Source organism: Giraffa tippelskirchi, chromosome 11 (assembly GCF_054371585.1).
Source record: "Giraffa tippelskirchi isolate mGirTip1 chromosome 11, T2T-mGirTip1v1.2.pri, whole genome shotgun sequence".
NCBI lineage: Eukaryota > Metazoa > Chordata > Mammalia > Artiodactyla > Giraffidae > Giraffa > Giraffa tippelskirchi.
The window spans coordinates 121,888,321-121,912,805 of record NC_137285.1 but is presented as its reverse complement, the minus strand read 5'-3'; the positions used below and the strand labels follow the sequence as shown (position 1 = coordinate 121,912,805).

At 38.5% G+C, this 24,485-nt stretch overlaps 2 protein-coding genes across 3 annotated transcripts in view; one reads left to right on the top strand and one right to left on the bottom strand.

Annotated features, from left to right (window-relative positions):
* Window positions 1-24,485, bottom strand: part of LOC145525653 (olfactory receptor 51I2-like) — a 550,369-nt gene that overhangs the window by 181,990 nt on the left and 343,894 nt on the right. The window lies entirely within an intron of this gene.
* Window positions 5,574-9,379, top strand: LOC145525666 (olfactory receptor 51H1-like). Its single transcript, XM_081539195.1, has one exon. The coding sequence runs from the start codon at window positions 8,423-8,425 to the stop codon at window positions 9,377-9,379; it is 957 nt and encodes a 318-aa protein (XP_081395321.1). The 5' UTR covers window positions 5,574-8,422.

Sequence of the window (24,485 nt, the reverse complement as noted above, 5' to 3'; positions counted from 1 at the left end):
AAAGGAACTAATACAGACAAAACAATTTTGAATAAGATGAGCAAATTTCAAAGGCCCACAATAACTGACTTTTAGACTTCTGAGAAAGCTACACTAATCAAGAGGATATGGTTTTATTTATTTATTTATTTATTTTTAAAATAAATTTATTTATTTTAGTTGGGGGCTAATTACTTTACAATATTGTAGTAGTTTTTGGCATACATTGACTTGAATCAGCCATGGGTTTACATGTGTTCCCCTTCCTGGACCCCCCTCCCACCTCCCTCTCCATCCCATCCCTCTGGGTCATCCCATTGCCCCAGTCCTGAGCATTTTTGTCTCATGCCTCAAACATGGAATGGTGTTCTGTTTCACATATGATAAAATACATGTTTCAATGCTATTCTCCCAGAATTTATTTTTTTTTTTTACTAATAGTTTATTTCATTGCTAAAGTTTTAGTTGTGATAAAACTGTTTTTGTATATGTACTCAAAGTATGCCTCCTTAAAATTTTGGCCAAATGGTTTGACATGTGTATGGAACAAACACTTTTTATATGATAACCTTCAAATATTTGAAGATAATTTGGATATTTTCAAGAGGATATGGTTTTTACAAGGTGATAGATGCATAAATCAGTAGCTAGAAATAAACCTACATAAGTAGGTCCAGATGATTTTTGAACAAAAAAAACCCCACATAAACCTAAAAGCAAATCATGATACTATAAAACTTTTAGAAGAGAATATATGAGAGTATCTTTGATAATTTTTGATATACAAATAATTCTTAGACATCAAAAACATAACATATAAAAGGATAAGAAAGATATATTAGATTTCATCAAAAGATATTTTTTAATGTTTGATGAAAGACATTGTTAATAGAATGAAAAGGCAAGACACATACTAAGATAAAATATTACTAACCATATAAACAAAGGCTTTTTATCCAGAATGTATATTAAAATAAAAACATTATAAATTTAACAATAAGAAAAAATAGTAACCCAATAAGAAATATGGACAAAAACTTGAACAGACACTTCACCAAAGAAGAGGTATGCATGGCAAATAAGAATCTCAACATTACATGTTAGTCATTGCAGAGATACAAATTAAAAGTACCATGATGAGATGCCACTATATATCTATTAGAATGATAAGATAATTTGAGGTCAGAATACAAAACAGCTAGAATGTTCATACAGTGGAAATGCTACATAGCACAAATACACTGAAAAACAGTTTGGTATTTTCCTAGGAAGTTAAACATATTCTTAACATATGACTGGGCAATTCACTTCTAGGTATTTAACTAATAAATGAAACATGAACATATGAAACCCTATACTCGAAAGCTTATAGTAACTTTACCTATACTAAAGTTCTTTCAACTACTGAATGGGTAAACAGAGTATTACCTGTATCCACAGAGTGGATGTCCATACAAAGGAATCCTGTACAACAATAACAGGATAAATATCAAATACATTATGTTAAGTAAAGAATTCAGTTTGAAAGATTATTTACTGTATAATGAGCCAAAATTACTGAGTTAGACAACAGATTAGTAGTTGCCTTAGGTCTTTTGTTGAGTGGAGAGGTTGACTGCAAGGGGGTAGCATGAGAGAATGCTTTGGGTTGATAGAACTTCTCTGTATCTGGATCAGGGTGGTGGTTACACGACTATGAGTTTTGTGCTTGTCAAAACTGATAGAATTGTACAAAAGAAAGTGACTTTCAGTATAATTTTAAAGTATTAGTTGCACAGTCATGTCTGACTCTTTGTGACCCTATGGACCGTATCTTGACAGGCTCCTCTGTCCATGGAATTCTCCAGGCAAGAATACTGGAGTGGGTTGCCATTCCCTTTTCCAGGGGATCTTCTCAACCCACGGATCAAACCCAGGTCTCCTGTATTGCAGGCAGATTCTTTACCATCTGAGCCACCAGGAAAAGCTCATAAGTTTAAAAAGCATCCTAAAACTGTAAACTCTTATATGAACATTTGGCAGTTTCAGTTCTTTAAAATGTACCTATGTGAGGCTCATTCTTCTTTTCTTATATCCTCCCTGTCTTTTCTCATATCCTCCCTGTCTTTTCTTCCACTTTTTCATTATAATATCTTCTTTCCTAGGTTTTCTACTTCTTTCCTTTCTTCTTTCTTATATCCTTTAATCCTGCTATTTTTATATACAACAAATTTTTCTTGATCAACCCTGACCATACAATATATATTAGTCCTGGGTTATGATCTGAAGGATCTGTATTTGACACATTGTAATAATCCAGTTTTTCAAATGCCTCAGAAACCTATTAAGAATGAGTCAATAAGAAAGAATATGTTTTGGGAAAAATACACTCATGAATGCTGAAAATTATCTCAACAGTACGAAAACTGCTTAAGGATAGACAAGATGTATTATACGGGCTTACAAATTATTTTAAATGTACTTTTGGCTGTTCATGATTATGATTTTTCATATGGCTTTCATAAATATCAAATTTATGTGGCAATTAAATCATTTAACTAGAGGCAATAAGAGATCTGTCTAATTCAAATTTGGTTAGTGCTAAATATTATTAGACTAATATTTTCTAAAGAAGCTGACAAGACATAAGAGAAAGTGATTTATCATTCAAAGCTAAAAGAAAGAAGGAACAGGGGAAAAAAGAAGAAACAAAGTGATTTATTTTTATGTGAATAAGAAACTTAAAATGTTACTGAGGAAGTCCACATAGCAAAAATAGAGACTCTGGAATTGTATAATATTGTTCCATATGGAAAGAAAAGAGCAATAATAGAAATATTTAAGAGGTCAAATCATTGGGACTTACGATTTATGGGATGGTTATATTTTCCTAAACCTTGTTACTTCTTCACTAATTTACTAACCCAAGCCCAAATCCCCTCTGTATTGTCAATTCTTCACAAACGCGTTGTATCCTGTCTAAAAGGTACAAAGGTTGCCTGCTTTGGTCAATTCTTTGAGTCTCATATTATTTTATGAAGTCCTATACATGGAGATTAAATATGATTTTCTTTTCTTAATTTGTTTAATGTCAATTTAATTATTAGGCCAATGAGAGAGAGAGAGAGAGAGAGAGAGAGAGAGAGAGAGAGAGACCCAGCCTCTAGAAAAGAGCCTGATGCTGGGAAAGATTGAAGGCAGGAAGAGAAGGGGAGGACAGAGGATGAGATGGTTGGATGGCCTCACCGATTCAATGGACATAAGTTTGAGCAAACTCCGGGAGATGGTGAAGGACAGGGAAGCCTGGCATGCTTCAGTCCATGGAGTCACAAAGAACAGGGCACAACTGACCAACTGAACAATGACAAAAGAGAGAGAGAGAGAGTCACTCCACTGGGAGTGGTGAGTAGGGTTACTATCGAACCTGGAAAGGGGCAATTTACTGAAATGCTAAGAAGGAAAGGATGGGTATGGATGTATTTCAAGAAGTAGCTAAGAGATAAGCAACAAGGATACATTGTATAGCACAGGGAACTATAATCATTATCTTTTAGTAACTTATAATGGAGTGCAATCTGCAAAAATACTGAATTATTATGCTGTACACCTGAAAATAATGTACTATTGTAAATCAACCATACTTCCATTAAATTAACTAATTAATTAAAAAGAAGTAGCTAAGAGAGGAGGACTTTTGATAGAAATGGGGTTAGTATCCAATCAAGGGAAAGTAAACTAATTAAAGATATATTCTCTAAATATATAGGACGATAGAGTCTGATCTATTGTATAATCAATCTCCTCTGCATTTTTAGCTTTGAATATGTTAAAAAATAGGGCTTTCCTCAGAGCTCAGTGGGTAAAGAACATGCCTGCAATGCAGGAGACTTGGGTTCGATTCCTGGGTCGGGAAGATCCCTTGGAGAAGGAAGTAGCATCCACTCCAGTATTCTTGCCTGGAGAATGCCACGGACAGAGGAGCCTGGCAGGCTCCAGTCCGCAAGAGTCGGACACTTTTATTTTTATGTTAAAATAAAAAAAGATGGTATCATTTGTTTAGTTTTATACTCATACTGGCAGTTTATGACAGAAAATCAGAATCCATGTGGGATGTAAACGATCAACCTGTATAAGTAACAAAAACAACAACAAAAAGCTGTTACCTGAGGAACTGGAATGATATTATAGTGATTCAATTACTCAAAAAACCCTATTTGTCAATATAGAAGAAAATTACAAATAAGAGCAAAACTCAGCTGCAAGATGACACATTTATAGTGAGCACTGGAGTAACCTAGAGGAGATTACGCTATTGAAAGTAGAGCAATTTCACATTTTAACTACTTCAAAAGTATCAAAAGAATGATTATGAATCAGAGGTGAATTTCATTTGAGTTAAGGAACTCAATTCTTTTAGAGTCTATAGTATTAGAAGAGTAATCTGCACTGATATTAAATTAGTTCAGGATTATCACGTAAATATATGTTCAGTGACTGAGAGCTTAGTACATGATCTCGTTCTCCATGAGCATTTCTCTCTTGCCTAGTCCTGGTGTCCTCCAGGATCCAGGAAGTCCAGAACCACCTGGGGCAGTGAGGAGTCCCTGCCCTGTTATTTCTATCCTTAGTAATTTCTACAGTTAAATTCTTACTGGGCCAATTCCCAGTGTGATCCTCTTTTCAAAGGAGTATTAAGGTCATGAGGATTATAATGGTGAAGTGCAAAGCAAATAGGATAAAATGTGACAAAATTATACAACTGATAATGCTCAGAATTAATATTAGATGTTATTATCACTATTATTAATGCTACTTACGATACTATTATTGTTATTCAGAGGCAGGCAAAGACAGTAGCATTTTCTAAAGATAATTGGATATTTTGGAATATTCATTGCCTCCTGCATATATTAAGGACTCCTTAAGGGGCTTCTTGCTTTCCTTTTGCACAAAGCATGATTAGTTTGATATTGAAAACTGAAAAATGCAGGTGAATTATGAAGAAAAATTTATTCATTAGAGAATCATTTCAACTTTAGAACCATATTTCTTTGGGAGAGTTTTATTAGTTTTGCTGTGTTTTGAGAAAAATAAAGGCAACTTTTGTTCATTTCAGGGCATGGAAGAGTGAGGTGCCCATGATGGCCCTAAGAGAATGTGATTGAATACTGACCAGCTTCTGATTCCTCCATCCCAAATACACACACACACATGCACTTTTTACTAATATCTTCCTCAATACTATCTCATTTTTCAGACATGAGAATCTAGGGCTTGATTTCACAATCCTGGAGAGACCGCCTTAATCTTGGGAGCCCCAGGGAACAACCCTGTTTACCAATCTGTGAAACTCCCCATGGTCTGGTATGGGGAGGAGTTTTGGAGCAGCTCAGGAAATAAAAGTCTTCATGTGAGTAGAAATGGTTTTGCCAAGCGAGCCTCAGGCAGCTGGAGAATCCTCTTCCAGCTAGAGGTACCCTAAGCAACAAGGTAAGTTTTAGAGCAAAATCAGAGGCTAAAGTTGTGCTATCAACAAAATATTTTAAGATAACGTTACTAAAGTTTCCAGTTGTCCCCCAACCACTTTCTAGTACTTAGGGAAATGGAAATGTTTTTAATTTTTCAATTTTATTGTTCACTTGTCAGTCAAAGATCTCTAATGAGATCATATAACTTGTGGAAGCCTATGAGGCAGATATAAAACACTTACACAATTTTTTTTCCATAAATGTGGCAGCTTCCATGGACAATAGAGAGTCAGGTTAGGTGAAACTTTCAGAAGAACTTGGGATCTAAGAAACTGATCGTCACCTGTTTAGTACATCCTGGGCAATATAATTATGGACAAAATCAAGGATGCATTTTAAGGAATAAGCAACCTGGCCAAGAGATGGCTTTTTAACTTTGTCTTTGCTAGCTGAACCCTCAAGCTTCCAGTATATTTAGCTGTAACTTTCTTTCCCTCCTTTTCTCACCTGTTTTTTTTTTTTCACTGACTATGTGTTTGACTCAGGGCAAGTTATTTTCTTTATCTATGCTTCAATTTCTTTAATAGTAAAATGTGAAATAGTTCAACATTTACTTCTGCTCTTCTTTGTGTGTGTAAATCACTTCAGTTGTGTCCAAATCTGTGCGACCCTATGGACTGTGACCCGCCAGGTTCCTCAGTCCATGGGATTCTCAAAGCAAGAATACTGGAGTGGGTTGCCATACTCTCCTCCAGGTGATCTTCTCAACCCAGGGATCGAACCCACATCTCTCATGTTTCCTGCATTGGCAGGAGGGCTCTTTACCACTAGTGCCACCTGGGAAGCACCTGCTGTTTTTTGGATTTATGCTTTTCTTTTTTCATTCCTTTTCTCTCTTCTTTCTCTCACCTTATATTCTTTTCCTCTCATTTGTTTACCTCTTTAAAATTCCTTTAATTCCCATTCTATTACAATTATTTGAAAAACTTAATAAATATTTTCTTTCTCAAAAGTCCTAAAACAAACAAAAAACTAAAATAACAACTTGTTGAAAGAGTAGAAAATACATGCTATCTAAAAAGCCAGAGTCTTTTGAACAAAAGGCTAGCTGTCTTTCATAGGAGCAATGGGCAAGACATGAATATTTTATAGAAACAGAGGATATACCCTAAATAAGGCTGGGGGAATCTGTGTCAGAAATCTTTCAAAGAAGATCTTTGAGGAGAGAGACTTCAAAACTGTACAGTATGTTTTTGATTCATCAGGAGTATGCATCAGTCAGAGATGTATACATAGCCTGGGGTTCAGACACATACTTGCAGAGTTAGAGGGTAAATTATCCAAAGATTACAAGAGATACAAAATTAAATGTGATTCTTTGCTGATAGAAGAGCATCTATCAGTTTCACTTCCATCAGCTGCAAAGATCTCTGGCTTAAAAATCCAAATCAGAGAGTGAGTGAAGTCGCTCAGTCGTGTCCGACTCTTTGCGACCCCAAGGATTGTAGCCTACCAGGCTTCTCTGTCCATGGGATTTTCCAGGCAAGAGTACTGGAGTGGGTTGCCATTTCCTTCTCCAGGGGATCTTCCCGACCCAGGGATCAAACCCAGGTCTCCCGCATTGCAAGCAGACACTTTACCCTCTGTGCCACCAGGGAAGCCCCACAAAACAGAAAACAAGAAAGAAAAAAACTCAATATCAACACTAATATTGAGCACATGTGAAGAGAAGAACTTTTTTATTCCAAGTTCTCATAATTAAAAGCACATATTTTGCTTTTTTTTACCAATGGAAAGATATTTTGTAACCCTGACACTGCCCCTATAGCATAGGCATTATTGTCCGTGTGCTACGTATATACGGCCATATATGAGGAGCAAGGGAAACCAGAATCTGATTAGAAGATGTGTGGATCTGGAGTTTACGTTACCTTGCCTTTTAGTCACCTTGGTTCTCTTCAATTGATGAAGGCATCTGATGTGTGCCTTAAGGTTGAGAGAGCTTCTTAAAGAGAGTATGCAGTACCTCTAACTGGCATTCATGTCTAACGTTGAATGACCCCATCAGGAGGCATTTTGGAAAAAATATATAGTTACTGATTCTGGAAATATCAGCATGTTTCTTCCAGATCTCTACTAGGACTTCTATACTGGTCCTCTGAGAGTGTAAATGCGATTATGTGAATGATCACTGCGCCTTTAGTAATACAATTTCCAGATGATCCTGATTCTAAAAAAGGCTTCAGAGGAGCCTCACTTCCTTTTGGACAAAATGAGTTAGTCTGAAAAACGAATTGCTGCTGTTGCTTTCCTAAATATAACTTACTCCCCTTTCCACCAAGATTTCATTAGATTAGAGATGAAAAATACATTTCATTTTCTATGATCAGAAGTTGCTGTCTGTTGTTCCTGGGTTGAGAATGATGGAGTCCACATCCAGGCTCAGGGGAAATGAAGGTGGTCATGCTCAGATGCAAGCACAGGCACGTGCACTGGGCATGTCCATCCCTGCCTTATATACAAGACCCATTGCCTTCATGAGAGTTCCAGTAGCGGGCATAAGGAGAGTGATGGGAGGAAATGACATCCTTTGTGAGCAATCAACTAATTCTTATTTTATACTGATTCTGTATTAGTTATTGTGTCCTCAGTGTCTGACTCAACAGCTTGTAAGATATGGATGAGAAAGAGGGAGAAATGGTCTGGAGAAAGCAAAACATTTTATCTAATGCAGTGTGTTTTAAACTGAATGTGACTTATTTGACTTGGTGAAGCTTTTTCATTGGGCCAGTAGAAGCTTCCTCCACAGGATATATCTTGCAAGAGTAATTTCAGGGACTCAGTCATCCCTTTAACTCTCTCTCACCCATGTAAAAATAAAATGGTTCTTCTCTGAGGAAGATCAAATTCTAATATATTGTTAATACTTTTCCCTGCATTCTTAGGAAGACACACATCAGGATCTTAAAATTTCCCTCCTGTGTTACATTGACTTCATGGCAGATAATAACCACTCTCACTTCCAACACCTCTACTTTGTCTTAACTGGAATTCCAGGGCTTGAACTAAAGTATTACTGGATGGCATTCCCACTGGGTGCTATATATGTCATTGCCCTCTTCGGCAACGGTGTCATCATCTCTACCATCAAATCCGAACTATCCCTGCACATCCCCATGTACTACTTTCTGTGTATGCTGGCACTGGCAGACATGGGCCTTGCCCTTTGTACTATGCCCTCCATGCTAGGCATATTTTGGTTTAACTACAAGTCCATCACCTTTGATGCCTGCCTTGTTCAGATGTACTTCATCCACACCTTCTCAGCCATCGAATCTGGCGTGCTGGTGGCCCTGGCCTTTGATCGGGTTGTGGCAATCTGGAAACCCCTCAGGTACGGCACCATCCTCACCAGTGGTGTGGTCTGCAGAACAGGGGCAGTCATCTTGACAAGGGCTGTCTGTGTGGTCTTCCCGGTGCCTTTCCTCATCAAGCGGCTCCCCTTCCACCACTCCAATATCCTCTCCCACTCCTTCTGCCTCCACCAGGATGTCATGAGCCTTGCCTGTGCCAGCACTCGGGTCAACAGTCTCTACGGCCTCATTGCTGTTATCTTCACCAAGGGTTCTGACTCCCTCTCCATCCTCCTCTCCTATGCGTTCATACTCCGAACAGTGATGGCCATTGCTTCAGGGGAGGGCCGGCTGAAGGCCCTCAACACCTGTGTTTCCCACATCTGTGCTGTTCTCATCTTCTATGTGCCACTCATTGGGGTGTCTGTCATTCATCGTTTTGGAAAGCACCTTTCACCACTGACCCATGCCCTCATGGCTAATGCCTATCTTCTTATACCCCCTGTGCTAAACCCCATAGTCTATACTATGAAGACCAAAGCGATACGGCGGAAGCTCATCCAGATATTTGTTCCAGCCAAGGTCACTGCAGAGGGTTAGGGTCTGCCAGTTTAAGAGAGGAAAAATCTCTTTGTTAAAGGCTCAAGTATGTCTGTGAAAAAATAAATGCTTTTATTTTTTCACATTTTCGGTGTGATTTGAATTGGGCAGAAATATTTCCCTGTTCTCAGAACATACTTTCCCCTTCCTATATCAAATTGTCCTTTGTGCAGTATATAAAGAGTGGTATTTATAAGAACTGTCCCATGTACTTTCCTGTGGCCTTGCAGTAGAGTTGGCCCATAACAAATGAAAGGGGAATATTACTAATTCCATTCTGCAATAACTTTTTGGAGCAGAAATAAGCCACAAGCTTAATGCCTTTTAAATTAAAGATCATTAAGTTGATTTAAAATTCTAGCTCAAGAGTTAGGAATGGCCTCTGTTAGCTTAATAGGGGAGAAATGAACTATACTCATTAAATAATAAGAGAACACCTGGGGATAATACATTGTTAAATAAAACATGGATTAGAAAGACAGTTAAATTTTAGGATTAAGAATATAAATGTATATAATTGAGCAGGGGCCAACCATATTGTTGATCTGAGATCAACAGATACAGGGTGAGTTTTAACTCTTCCATGTGTGACATTGGATGTTCCCTTCCCTACCTCTAATGGCAATTTCTTCGTTTTGAAGCTGGAAATATTATCACTTAACAACCAGTGTGGTTATGAAATTAAATTTAATCATATAAGGACAAGTATTTGTAAACTATGAAGGGTTGTGCAACTATAGGAAGTGTTCAAGAATATTGAATGTAAGACAATAACAGTGCTTATAGACTGTCCATTAAGCAAAAGACAGTACCAGGGCCTTTTACATGCTGTCATATTGGATAATTACAGCATCCCTATGGGGGACAGTGCTGTATGCTGTTGCCAAAGCAGTTCATGTATTCGCCAAGGCTCAATCAGGCAGATTTTATGGGGAATGTTGAACTATCTATATTGTGGGAGACAGATAAAATGGGTTGGGCAGGGTGGGGATGACACTCAGGATAGAAGGTTAAAGAATTACTATGGCTTTAATCTGAAGACAAAGTATCAGATTGGTCAAAACGTTCATTTGGATTTATTCTTAAGATGTTACAGAAAAACCCCAATAAACATTTTGGTCAACTCAATATATGAAGAAGAAGAACAAACGCACATATATACAATGTATACTAATAAGTTGATTTAAAATTCTAGCTCAAGAGTTAGGAATGGCCTCTATTAGCTTAATAGGGGAGAAATGAACTATACTCATTAAATAATAAGAGAACACCTGGGGATAATACATTGTTAAATAAAACATGGATTAGAAAGACGGTTAAATTTTAGGATTAAGAATATAAATGTATATAATTGAGCAGGGGCCAACCATATTGTTGATCTGAGATCAACAGATACAGGGTGAGTTTTAACTCTTCCATGTGTGACATTGGATGTTCCCTTCCCTACCTCTAATGGCAATTTCTTCGTTTTGAAGCTGGAAATATTATCACTTAACAACCAGTGTGGTTATGAAATTAAATTTAATCATATAAGGACAAGTATTTGTAAACTATGAAGGGTTGTGCAACTATAGGAAGTGTTCAAGAATATTGAATGTAAGACAATAACAGTGCTTATAGACTGTCCATTAAGCAAAAGACAGTACCAGGGCCTTTTACATGCTGTTATATTGGATAATTACAGCATCCCTATGGGGGACAGTGCTGTATGCTGTTTCCAAAGCAGTTCATGTGTTCGCCAAGGCTCAATCAGGCAGATTTTATGGGGAATGTTGAACTATCTATATTGTAGGAGACAGATAAAATGGGTTGGGCAGGGTGGGGATGACACTCAGGATAGAAGGTTAAAGAATTACTATGGCTTTAATTTGAAGACAAAGTATCAGATTGGTCAAGACGTTCATTTGGATTTATTCTTAAGATGTTACAGAAAAACCCCAATAAACGTTTTGGTCAACTCAATATATGAAGAAGAAGAACAAACGCACATATATACAATGTATACCAATGAGTGACTTACATTCTTTTACATGAGCCATATGACTTTTGCTCAAGTTTTTATTTGATCTTTAAAATCTAACACACAAGATTCTTTGGGTCTTTCATGGCAGGTAGTTACCTGTTACTCAAATCAGTAGCTACTTTAGAAGTCTGTCAGAACAGACACTAGCCTAGGTAAGACAAATTTAATAATACTGTGAACAAGAAAGCTTATTCCCGTTTTAATACTGCTTTCAGGTTCACCAGTCTTTCTGAATTAATTTTAGATAGGTTCACAATAAAAATTTTTCTTAACTCTATAAAAAACAAAGGCCCATTGCTGACATTTAATAAAATGAGTGTAAAATATCATTTAAACCTTCTGGGATTTGTGGGGAGACTTGAGTCCTACCACCTCTGGAAGGGCTTGCTAAGAGTTTGCCAACACTATCACAGTCCTGAGCCTGAAACAGGAATTGCTAGGGGTTACTGTTAAGAAGGAGTTTCCCTGGTGACTTGGTAAAGAATCTGCCTGCAATGCAGGAGATCTGGGTTCAATTCCTGGGTTGGGAAGATCCCCTGGAAAAGGAAACGGCAACCCACTCCAGTATTCTTGCCTGGGAAATCCCACAGACAGAGGTCCATGGGTTGCAAGTCAGATTTGACTTAGTGACAAAACCACCACCAATACCATTGTTAAAAAGATAGGTCTCTATCTGCTTGATCCAATATAAGAGCAAAGGTCCTAGTAGCAGCGCAGTGACCAATATCCTTGGGATGAGCAAATCTCTTTGACGACTTTCAGCTCTTGGTTGTTTTCACTCAATGCAGTGCTTGACATTTAATTGATGCACCAAATTTCTAAATCACACTTTACATTTCAGAGACAGGTGGAAATGCTCTCCATAACTGTTGTCTTTGGTGCTGTAAATACTTAAAAGCTGACCCCAGAAACAAGTGTATTGGTGAAGGAGTTTTTGAGTTTCCATCTAATTTGTGTCTCCTTCACATTTCTCCTTTAAAAATGATGATGATTGCCACAGCAACCGAAGCATCAGCAGTAATAGTAATTAATACGTGCAATACCATCTACTAAATAAGAACCACAATAACGGGTATTTTAGATATGGTCTCATTACTCTCAGATCAACTCTACAAGTGAACATATTGAAAGGAAAGGCTTGGGTTTAAATACTGACTGTGCCACTTGCCATCTGTGGAATATGGATAAGATACCTAATTTATTCAATGCTAATTGTTCTAATCCACAAAATCTGGACAAAACTAGTGCTTATTTTATAGAGTTATAAAGATTAAAGGAGTTAATGGATGTAAATTCCCAGGGCCTGGAAATAATGCACATTCAATAAATGTCAGTCGGTATCATTATTGTTGGTATTATTATTTTCAATTAAAATGAAATATACTAAAGTGTAGAGGGTTTGTGTAGCTTGATCAAGTTCACACAGCAATAAAATAGAACAGCTACAATTTGAAACCACATCTAGCTCTCAAATCCATGCTGATTCCTACTGGGTCTCACTTGTACCCTCTCCCTCATATTCTTAATGTCCTCTACCTGGTGTCATGAGGAAAGAACTGTGTAATCTCCATGCAAAAGAGGAAGTATAATCTAGTCTCTCACAATGATAAGATTTTCATTCCAAAAGATAGATCAGGGAGAAAAACTAAAGAAGGGGGTGATCTACTGCAACACTATTGAAATCAACACTATTGTTGATCTACTACAACACCAGTACACCAGAACCATGTACTGATGCTTGTCTGGGAATGGTCTAGTACGTATCTGTGTGATGAGGCAAGTACAGGGAGGGAGAGCGTTTGAAAATCAGCATAACGGTTTGACTTTTCAGTGACACTGAAGCACACAGTTTTGTATACAAACTCAGAACAATAAAGTTGTATGTGTTCCAGATAAACTGGAAAAATAAGAAACAAAACTCAAAATTAATTTACCACATACAGCTTGAGAAAGGCAGATTTATTTAAAAAGAAGGGAGGATATCTCATTTTCCTTCAGTCAGTTGAGTTTCCTATAGTTATTTTAGGCACAGAGCTGCACAAAAAAAATAATGAAACCAACATTGATTTCATTTAGTGTCATGACTGGACTCTCAAGGCTAAATTCATAGGGCCACATGATGTAATTTCAATTTCTCTCTCTTTACCACTTTCAGGAGTCTAAATAGACCACAACTTCTCTTTACAATGTTCAAAAACCTAAGTTCTGCTCTTTGCAGTGTTGGAAAACACCAAGGAGTAGCTCCGATTTTATCTGAAGTCTTTCCTACTAGCTTCTACCTCAGTTCCTATTTCTCAAGGTCTCAGGGTCACCTTTTCTTAAGACTGTAAAAAGGTTTCATACAATAATAGCATGAGACCAAGTGTCCTGGCTAAGAAGCTTATCTAAAACAGGTACAGGTAATAAACTTGGTCATATACTCAAGGTACATTTTTCTAAGATATCTTCTTTTAAGATGTAGTTTGACATATTGTCTCCTGTGCTGGTTGTTTTCTTCTCCCTGAGAAAAGTTCCCCCTCATTCCATATCACATCCAAATTCTGAGGTGATTCATGTTTTCCATTTAGATAGCATCTATCTATATTGAGGCCTTGGATGATGTTTGCATTCTGCACAAATGAACAATTCTCAAGTAATTTTGTTACACTGAAAATGTAAACTCCAAGTCAATCTTGAAAATTTATTCTGACTCTGCCTCTATTTCTGGTTTCATCTTGGCAAGATACAAATATGCATCTTACATTTGTAAGAGGACTAAACTGGAGTGATTATCATGGACATGGATGTGTGTGTGCTCAGTCCCTCAGTCATGTCTGACTCTGCAACCCCACGGACTGCAGCCCACTAGGCTCCTCTGTCCATGGAATTTTCTAGGTGAGAGTACTAGAGTGGGTTGCCATTTCCTCCTCCAGGGAATCTTCTTGACCCAGGGACCGGACCCACATTATTGTGTCTCCTGCGTTGACAGGTGGATTCTTTACCACTATGCCACCTGGGAAGCAGACATGGATTGCAGAGGCAAATAAATCAAAGACAGGACAGTTTCTGGATATGTGCCTGTATGTTTTTGAATGTTACATGAATGGAGAATTTATACTTTCAAAGAAATGGAAAGTGATTATTGTGGGGAAAAGCAAGAGTTAAATATGGCTTGTGTGAGACTGAGGTATACAGAAAACTCCATGTAGAGATTATGCAAAGGTAGCTAAAAATTAAGAGTTAGATCTTAAGAGAGGGGGAGGAGAAGGAGAGGGAAAGAAAGACGCAAGTGGGCTCTATTTTAAAGCTGTTAGCATGACTGGTATCATGAAGAAAGAGACTTACCGAGGTTACCGAATGGCAAGAGGAGAACTTGGAGAAATACTCACATCATGTGCGAGAGGAAGAAGTGAAGGAAGGTAGGCTAGGAAACAAGAGAAGGTGGAAGTAGGAGATACAATAGAGTGCCATGAAACCAGAAAGAAGATTAAAAGGGAGGGGACTTTAAATATTTAGAATCTACTCAAATACATCGAGTTGAAGGGGGATTGAGGGGAAATATTTGACTTGCTATTTCAGAATAAATCTGAGCCATGGGAAACAGCTTTCATCTAGCAATGGAAATGAAGTCAGACTGCAGGAGCTAGAGAAGAGAGTGTACAGTAAGGACATGGAGTATGTGTTTGTATTGTCAGTAACAAAAATTAGATTTTTGATCTTGCCACTACATGGCTCTATCAGAGAATCAAAGATTAATGGGCACTTTCTCCTAATTGCCTCTGTTATCACAGTATTTGAACACTGTAAACATAATCCATGGGTTGGCTTTTATCTCTAATTTAAGGATTTCAAGTTTTTGGTTATGTAACTGTATAAGAAAAAAAAGACACTTCTTAATATGTTTTTAAAATTAATGCATTTATTTTATTTATTTATTTATTTATTTATTTATTTTTTTTTTTATAAATTTATTTATTTTAGTTGGGGGCTAATTACTTTACAATATTGTAATAGTTTTTGCCATACATTGACATGAATCAGCCATGGGTTTACATGTGTTCCCCTTCCCGGACCCCCCACCCACCTCCCTCCCCATCCCATCCTTCTGGATCATCCCGTTGCCCTGGCCCTGAGCCCTTGTCACATGCATCGAACATGGAATGGTGCTCTGTTTCACATATGACAATACACATGTCTCAATGCCATTCTCCCAGAACGTCCCACCCTCACCTTCTCCCTCAGAGTCCATAAAATTGTTCCATGCATCTGTGTCTCTTATTCTGTCTCGCATATAGGGTTATCGTTACCATCTTTCAAATTCCATATATATGCATTAGTATACTGTATTGTTGTTTTTCTTTCTGGCTTACTTCACTCTGTATAATGGGCTCCAGTTTCATCCATCTCAGTAGAACCGATTCAAATGTATTTTTTTTAATGGCTGAGTAATATTCCATTGTGTATATGTACCACAGCTTCCTTATCCATTCGTCTGCTGATGGACATCTAGGTTGCTTCCATGTCCTGGCTATTGTAAACAGTGCTGCGATGAACATTGGGGTACACGCGTCTCTTTCAATTCTGGTTTCCTCGGTGTATATGCCCAGCAGTGGGATTGCTGGGTCATATGGCAGTTCTATTCCCAGTTTTTTAAGGCATCTCCACACTGTTCTCCATAGTGGCTGTACTAGTTTGCATTCCCACCAACAGTGTAAGAGGGTTCCCTTTTCTCCACACCCTCTCCAGCATTTATTGCTTGTAGACTTTTGGATAGCAGCCATTCTGACTGGTGTGAAATGATACCTCATTGTGGTTTTGATTTGCATTTCTCTAATAATGAGTGATGTTGAGCATCTTTTCATGTGTTTGTTAGCCATCTGTATGTCTTCTTTGGAGAAATGTCTGTTTAGTTCTTTGGCCCATTTTTTGATCGGGTCGTTTATTTTTCGGGAATACAGCTGCAGAAGTTGCTTGTATATTTTTGAGATTAATTGTTTGTCTGTTGCTTCATTTGCTATTATTTTCTCCCATTCTGAAGGCTGTCTTTTCACCTTGTTTATAGTTTCCTTTGTTGTGCAAAAGCTTTTAATTTTAATTAGGTCCCATTTGTTTATTTTTGCTTTTATTTCCAATATTCTGGGAGGTGGGTCATGGAGGATCCTGCTGTGATTTATGTCGGAGAGTGTTTTGCCTATGTTTTCCTCTAGGAGTTTTATTGTTTCTGGTCTTACGTTTAGATCTTTAATCCATTTTGAGTTTATTTTTGTGTACGGTGTTAGGAAGTGTTCTAGTTTCATTCTTTTACAAGTGGTTGACCAGTTTTCCCAGCACCACTTGTTAAAGAGATTGTCTTTTCTCCATTGTATATTCTTGCCTCCTTTGTCGAAGATAAGGTGTCCATATGTGCGTGGGTTTATCTCTGGGCTTTCTATTTTGTTCCATTGATCTATATTTCTATCTTTGTGCCAATACCATACTGTCTTGATGACTGTGGCTTTGTAGTAGAGCCTGAAGTCAGGCAGGTTGATTCCTCCAGTTCCATTCTTCTTCCTCAAGATTGCTTTGGCTATTCGAGGTTTCTTATATTTCCATACAAATTGTGAGATGATTTGTTCTAGTTCTGTGAAAAATACCATTGGTAGCTTGATAGGGATTGCATTGAATCTGTAGATTGCTTTGGGTAGAATACTCATTTTCACTATATTAATTCTTCCAATCCATGAACACGGTATATTTCTCCATCTGTTTGTGTCCTCTTTGATTTCTTTCATCAGTGTTTTATAGTTTTCTATATATAAGTCTTTTGTTTCTTTAGGTAGATATATTCCTAAGTATTTTATTCTTTTTGATGCAGTGGTGAATGGTATTGTTTCCTTAATTTCTCTTTCTGTTTTCTCAATATTGGAGTATAGGAATGCAAGGGATTTCTGTGTGTTAATTTTATATCCTGCAACTTTACTATATTCATTGATCAACTCTAGTAATTTTCTAGTAGAGTCTTTAGGGTTTTCTATGTAGAGGATCATGTCATCTGCAAACAGTGAGAGTTTTACTTCTTCTTTTCCTATCTGTATTCCTTTTATTTCTTTTTCAGCTCTGATTGCTGTGGCCAAAACTTCCAAAACTATGTTGAATAGTAGTGGTGAAAGTGGGCATCCTTGCCTTGTTCCTGACTTTAGGGGAAATGCTTTCAATTTTTCACCATTGAGGATAATGTTTGCTGTGGGTTTGTCATATATAGCTTTTATTATGTTGAGATATGTTCCTTCTATTCCTGCTTTCTGGAGGGTTTTAATCATAAATGGATGCTGAATTTTGTCAAAGGCTTTTTCTGCATCTATTGAGATAACCATATGGTTTTTTTCTTTCAATTTGTTAATGTGGTGTATTACATTGATTGATTTGCGGATGTTAAAAACACCTTGCATTCCTGGGATAAAGCCCACTTGGTCATGATGTATGATCTTTTTAATATGATGTTGGATTCTGTTTGCTAGAATTTTATTAAGGATTTTTGCATCTATGTTCATCAGTGATATTGGCCTGTAGTTTTCCTTTTTTGTGACATCTTTGTCTGGTTTTGGAATTAGGGTGATGGTGGCCTCATAGAATGAGTTTGGAAGTTTACCATCTTCTGCAATTTTCTGGAAGAGTTTGAGTAGGATAGGTGTTAGTTCTTCTCTAAATTTTTGGTAGAATTCCGCTGTGAAGCCGTCTGGTCCTGGGCTTTTGTTTGCTGGAAGATTTCTGATTACAGTTTCGATTTCCGTGCTTGTGATGGGTCTGTTAAGATCTTCTATTTCTTCCTGGTTCAGTTTTGGAAAGTTATACTTTTCTAAGAATTTGTCCATTTCTTCCAAGTTGTCCATTTTATTGGCATATAGCTGTTGGTAGTAGTCTCTTATGATCCTTTGTATTTCTGTGGAGTCTGTTGTGATCTCTCCATTTTCATTTCTAATTTTGTTAATCTGATTCTTCTCCCTTTGTTTCTTGATGAGTCTGGCTAATGGCTTATCAATTTTGTTTATCTTCTCGAAAAACCAGCTTTTAGTTTTGTTGATTTTTGCTATGGTCTCTTTTGTTTCTTTTGCATTTATTTCTGCCCTAATTTTTTAAGATTTCTTTCCTTCTACTGACCCTGGGGTTTTTCATTTCTTCCTTCTCTAGTTGCTTTAGGTGTAGAGTTAGTTGATTTATTTGATTTTTTTCTTGTTTCTTGAGGTACGCCTGTATTGCTATGAACCTTCCCCTTAGTATTGCTTTTACAGTGTCCCATAGGTTTTGGGTTGTTGTGCTTTCATTTTCATTCGTTTCTATGCATACTTTTATTTCTTTTTTGATTTCTTCTGTGATTTGTTCGTTATTCAGAAGCGTGTTGTTTAGCCTCCATATGTTGGAACTTTTAATAGTTTTTTTCCTGTAATTGAGGTCTAATCTTACTGCATTGTGGTCAGAGAAGATGGCTGGGATGATTTCAATTTTTTTGAATTTACCAAGGCTAGATTTATGGCCCAGGATGTGATCTATCCTGGAGAAAGTTCCATGTGCACTTGAGAAAAAGGTAAAATTGATTGTTTTGGGGTGGAAACTCCTGTAAATATCAATTAAATCTAATTTGTCTATTGTATCATTTAAAGTTTGTGTTTCCTTGTTAATTTTCTGTTTAGTTGATCTATCCATATGCGTGAGTGGAGTATTAAAGTCTCCCACTATTATTGTGTTATTGTTAATTTCCCCTTTCATACTTGTTAGTATTTGCCTTATATATTGTGGTGCTCCTATGTTGGGTGCATATATATTTATGATTGTTACGTCTTCTTCTTGAATTGATCCTTTGATCTTTATGTAGTGTCCTTCTTTGTCCCTTTTCACATCCTTTATTTTAAAGTCTATTTTATCTGAAATGAGTATTGCGACTCCTGCTTTCTTTTGGTCTCCGTTTGCATGGAATATGTTTTTCCATCCTTTCACTTTCAGCCTGTGTGTGTCCCTAGTTTTGAGGTGGGTCTCTTGTAGACAGCATATATAGGGGTCTTGTTTTTGTATCCATTCAGCAACCCTTTGTCTTTTGGTTGGGGCATTCAACCCATTTACATTTAAGGTAATTATTGATAAGTATGATCCCGTTGCCATTTACTTTGTTGTTTTGAGTTCGTGTTGAAACATCCTTTCTGTGTTTCCTGTTTAGAGAAGATCCTTTAGCATTTGCTGGAGAGCTGGTTTGGTGGTGCTGAATTCCCTCAGCTCTTGCTTGTCTGTAAAGCTTTTGAATTCTCCTTCATATCTGAATGAGATCCTTGCTGGGTACAGTAATCTGGGTTGTAGATTATTCTCTTTCATTACTTTAAGTATGTCCTGCCATTCCCTTCTAGCCTGAAGGGTTTCTATTGAAAGATCAGCTGTTATCCTTATGGGGATCCCCTTGTGTGTTATTTGTTGTTTTTCCCTTGCTGCTTTTAATATTTGTTCTTTGTGTTTGATCTTTGTTAATTTGATTAATATGTGTCTTGGGGTGTTTCGCCTTGGGTTTATCCTGTTTGGAACTCTCTGGGTTTCTTGGACTTCTGTGACTATTTCTTTCCTCAATTTAGGGAAATTCTCAACTATTATCTCCTCGAGTATTTTTTCATGGCCTTTCCTTTTATCTTCTTCTTCTGGGACTCCTATGATTCGAATGTTGGGGCGTTTCATATTGTCCCAGAGGTCCCGGAGGTTTTCCTCATTTCTTTTGATTCTTTTTTCTTTTTTCCTCTCTGCTTCGTTTATTTCCATCATTCTATCTTCTACCTCACTTATCCTATCTTCTGCCTCCGTTATTCTACTGTTGGTTCCCTCCAGAGTGTCTTTTATCTCCTTTATTTCATTATTCATTCTATATTGATTCCTTTTTATTTCTTCTAAGTCCTTGATAAACATTTCTTGCATCTTCTCAATCTTTGTCTCCAGGCTATTTATCTGTAACTCCATTTTGCTTTCAAGATTTTGGATCATTTTTATTATCCTTATTCTAAATTCTTTTTCAGATAGATTCCCTATCTCCTCCTCTTTTGTTTGGCTTTGTGGGCATTTCTCATTTTCCTTTACTTGCTGAGTATTTCTCTGCCTTTTCATCTTGTTTAGATTGCTGTGTTAGGCGTGGCCCTTCTGTATTCTGGTAGTATGAAGTTCCTCTTTATTGTGGAGGTTCCTCACTGCGGTTGGGGTTGGACAGGTGGCTTGTCAAGGTTTCCTGGTTGGAGGAGCTTGTGTCGGTGTTCTGGTGGGTGGAGCTGGATTTCTGCTCTCTAGAGTGTAATGGAGTGACCAGTATTAATTTTTGAGATGTCTATGGATTTGGTGTGCCTCTGGGCAGCCTGTATATTGATGCTCAGGTCTATGTTCCTGCGTTGCTGGAGAATTTGTGTGGTATGTCTTGCTCTGGAACTTATTGTCTCTTGGGTGGAGCTTGGTTTCAGTGAATTTATGGAAGCTATTGGATGGTCTCTTATTAATTAATGTTTCCCCTGGCTTTCAGTCTTATTCTTGCAGTAGCCTCAAGACTTCTCCTTCCATACAGCCTCAATAATAAAACTTTTAGGTTAATGGTGAAAAGATTCTCCGCAGTGAGGGATACCCAGAAAGGTTCACTGAGTTACATGGAGAGATGAGGTGGGGGGGGTGGGTTGAGGTGACCAGGAGGGGAAGAGGGGAATTCAAATGTGGAGAGAGCAATCTAGCCAGTAAGCACTTCCCTCTGTGCTTTCCACAGTTTGGAACCCTCAGAGTGATTCACAGAGATACATAGAGAGGGGGGAGGAAGGTAATAGAGGTGAGCATGAGTAGAAAGGGAGGAATTAAGAGGGGAGAGAGAGATCTGGGCAGTATCCTGTTCCTGAAGTGTTCTCCGGTACCCAGAACACCCTCAGAGATTCACAGAATTGGGTTGAGAAGAGAAGGAGGAGGGTGGGAGATAGAGGTTCCCTGGGGGAGAAGAAAGAGCATCAATAGGGGGAGAGAGTGATCAGGCCAGTGATCACACTCCTGAGTAAAAATGGGTCCTAAAGATTGGGTTCTTAAATGTACAAAGTTGATATCAAATATGTAAAACAAAGATTAAAAATCTAGAGTAGAGGTTAGACTCTTATAAAACTTACAATCTAAAAAAAAAGAAAAAAGGAAACAGTGTAAAAAGAAAAAAAACAGTAAAACAGTAAAAAAAGAAACAGTAAAAAAATGTAGAACAGGAAAAAAAACATTAAAAAAAGAAAACACAAAAGGTATAAGATATATGTATGTAGTTTGCTTCAAAAATAGGGTTTTTTTTTTTTTTTGCAAGTTAATAGTGGGTTATGAAAATGAAAGTTAAAGGTGTAATAGAGGACTTGAAGAAAAAGGAAAGAAGAGAAAAAAAAATTTTTTTAATTAAAAAAAAAATTAAAAAAAAAATAATAATAAAAAAAAATAATAATAATAGTAAAAAATATATATATCCCGGACTTTCTCTGGAGCTGTTGTGAGCAGTGTGGGATCTGCTCAGTTTTAGATAGATCCTTATTCCTGCTTATACTTTTCAAGATCTATAGGTCCTTTTTAATGCAGTCGGTATTAACTACAGGGATCTTAATCTGTTGGCCTGTCCCTTCCAAAGCGCTTCCCTCTGTTTATTTGGCTTCTGTTTGGAGATCTCTTCAGTATCTAATTTCCGCCCTGCAACAAAGCGGTGGAGGTGATCTCTTTAGGTTCGCTTGTTCAATCGTGCTGTGGGGAGGAAGGAACACTGCAATTCTGGCGTGTGTGTGGTAAGCTCGCAGTGTCTCGGCCGCACTGGGTTCGCCCCCGCTCACGGCGTGTGTGCTTTCCCCGTCTACCCTGCTCAGGCTTCAGGTTACTCGGCCGGGGAGCGGGCCCTGAGCTGCGTGCACTTCCCAGGTCTAAGCCGCTCAGGTTCAGGCTCCCGGTTACTCCACAAAGGCGCAGACTCGGTTTCGCCCGCGGCTTGTGCCGTTCCCGGTCGGAGCTGCCCAGGCGGCCAGAAGTTTGGCGAGGGCGCTGTCCCCTGTTGGGGCGGTGCGGCTTATCACCACCCTGGTCCCCGCCTCGGTTTACGGGCGCGCCCGGCTCCGGTGTGCTTTGTGTCGGTTCTGGGGAGCTGGTCTCTGGCTGCGACCCTCCCGGCGGCTGTCGACCCTCCGGGATCTCAGGCAGTCTTTGCTTAGAAACTGGGAGCCTGTTTGCAGTTTGGTAGGGGGTGCCCTCTCTGGAGCCGAGTTTGCCCCTTTCCGGCTCTGGCGGGCCCTGCCTGCCCGCTGTGTCCGGAGGGGGATGGGGCGGTCCGCAGCCGGCTAGCTCTCCTCTGGTATCGCTCAGTCCTTTGTTCTGTGAGCGGGCCGGCAGTGCCTTAGAGTTGGGCTTTTCGCGGGATAGTTCTCTCTCTCTCGCTGTCCCACAGTTTAGGTTACTATCTCACGTTAGCTCCCTCAGATCGCCCTCGGGGCACTCGGGCCCGGTCCTTACCCTAGGCAATGCCGCCCGCTCCTCTCCGTTCAGCCCCCACTTGCTGGTGGCGGATGATGCGAGCGTCTGGGGTTCTTTGCTGGGAGTTGCTTTAGGCACGTAATCTGTGGATTTTATTTATTTTTTCCTCCCAGTTACGTTGCCCTCCGAGAAAAAAAATCCTCCCCCACACCCGCCGGTGAGAGGGTTTCCTGGTGCTTGGAAATTCCTCCTCTTTTACGACTCCCTCCCCGGGACGGGTCTCCGTCCCTAACTCTTTTGTCTCTCTTTTTATCTTTTATAATTTCTCCTACCTCTTTTGAAGATAATGCGCAGTTTTTGTGAAAGCCTGACGTCCTCAGCCAGTCTTCAGAAGTAGTTTTGTGAAGTTTGGTCAGCGTTCAGATGTTCTTTCGATAAATTTGTAGAGGAGAGAGTGGTCTCTCCGTCCTATTCCTCCGCCATCTTCAATGCATTTATTTTAATTGAGGCTAATTACTTTACAATATTGTAGTGGTTTTTGGCATACATTGATATGTTTATATTTTATGTTTATTCATTCAAATATTGTATATAGGCAAACTGTATTAACATGTATATGACAACACAGTAAGAAAAATAAACATTTTTAAAAGATGAGATAAATTTAAATACAAATAAAAGATCTACTATTTTCTCCTTATAGGCCAATTGACTATAATGTGCTTTGTTTGGGATTCATGTTTTCCATTTAGATAGCATCTATCTATATTGAGGCCTTGGATGATGTTTACATTCTGCACAAACTAACAAATCTCAAGCAATTTTGTAACACTGAAAATGTAAACTCCAAATCCGTCTTGCAAATTTAGTCTGACTCAGCCTCCCTTTATTTTCTTGGGCTCCAAAATCACTGCAGATGGTGACTGCAGCCATGAAATTAAAAGATGCTTGCTTCTTGGAAGAAAAGCTATGACCAACCTAGACGGCATATTAAAAAGCAGAGACATTACTTTGCCAACAAAGGTCCATCTAGTCAAAGCTATGGTTTTTCCAGTAGTCATATGGATGTGAGAGTTGGACTATAAAGAAAGCTGAGTGCCAAAGAATTGATGCTTTTGAACTGAGGTGTTGGAGAAGACTCTTGAGAGTCCATTGGACTGTCAGGAGATCAAACCAGTCATTCCTAAAGGAAATCAGTCATTCATTGGAATGACTGATGCTGAAGCTCACAATACTTTGGTCACCTGATGCGAAGAACTGACTCATTGGAAAAGACCCTGATGCTGGGAAAGATTGAAGGCAGAAGGAGAAAGGGACGACAGAGGATGAGATGGTTGGATGGCATCACCGACTCTATGGACATGAGTTTGAGCAAACTCTGGGAGTTGGTGATGGACAGGGAGGCCTGGTGTGCCACAGTCCATGGGGTCGCAAAGAGTCGGACACAACTGAGCCACTGAACTGAACTGAACTGAAACAACATTTCTACAATATTGATCACTAACATCTCTCACACATTACATCTTAGGATCACTGGTTCTTTCCCTCTACCTCAAATTTTCTTGTAAGTCTAGAAAACCCTGACATGGGTCAAGTCTCAATTCACAGGTTTTAGAATCAACAGATCTAAACTTGAATCAAGTTCTTCCA

What these genes read in the sequence shown, in the direction of transcription:
- LOC145525666 (XM_081539195.1), top strand. Translation starts at nt 8,423, where the DNA reads ATGGCAGATAATAACCACTCTCACTTCCAACACCTCTACTTTGTCTTA.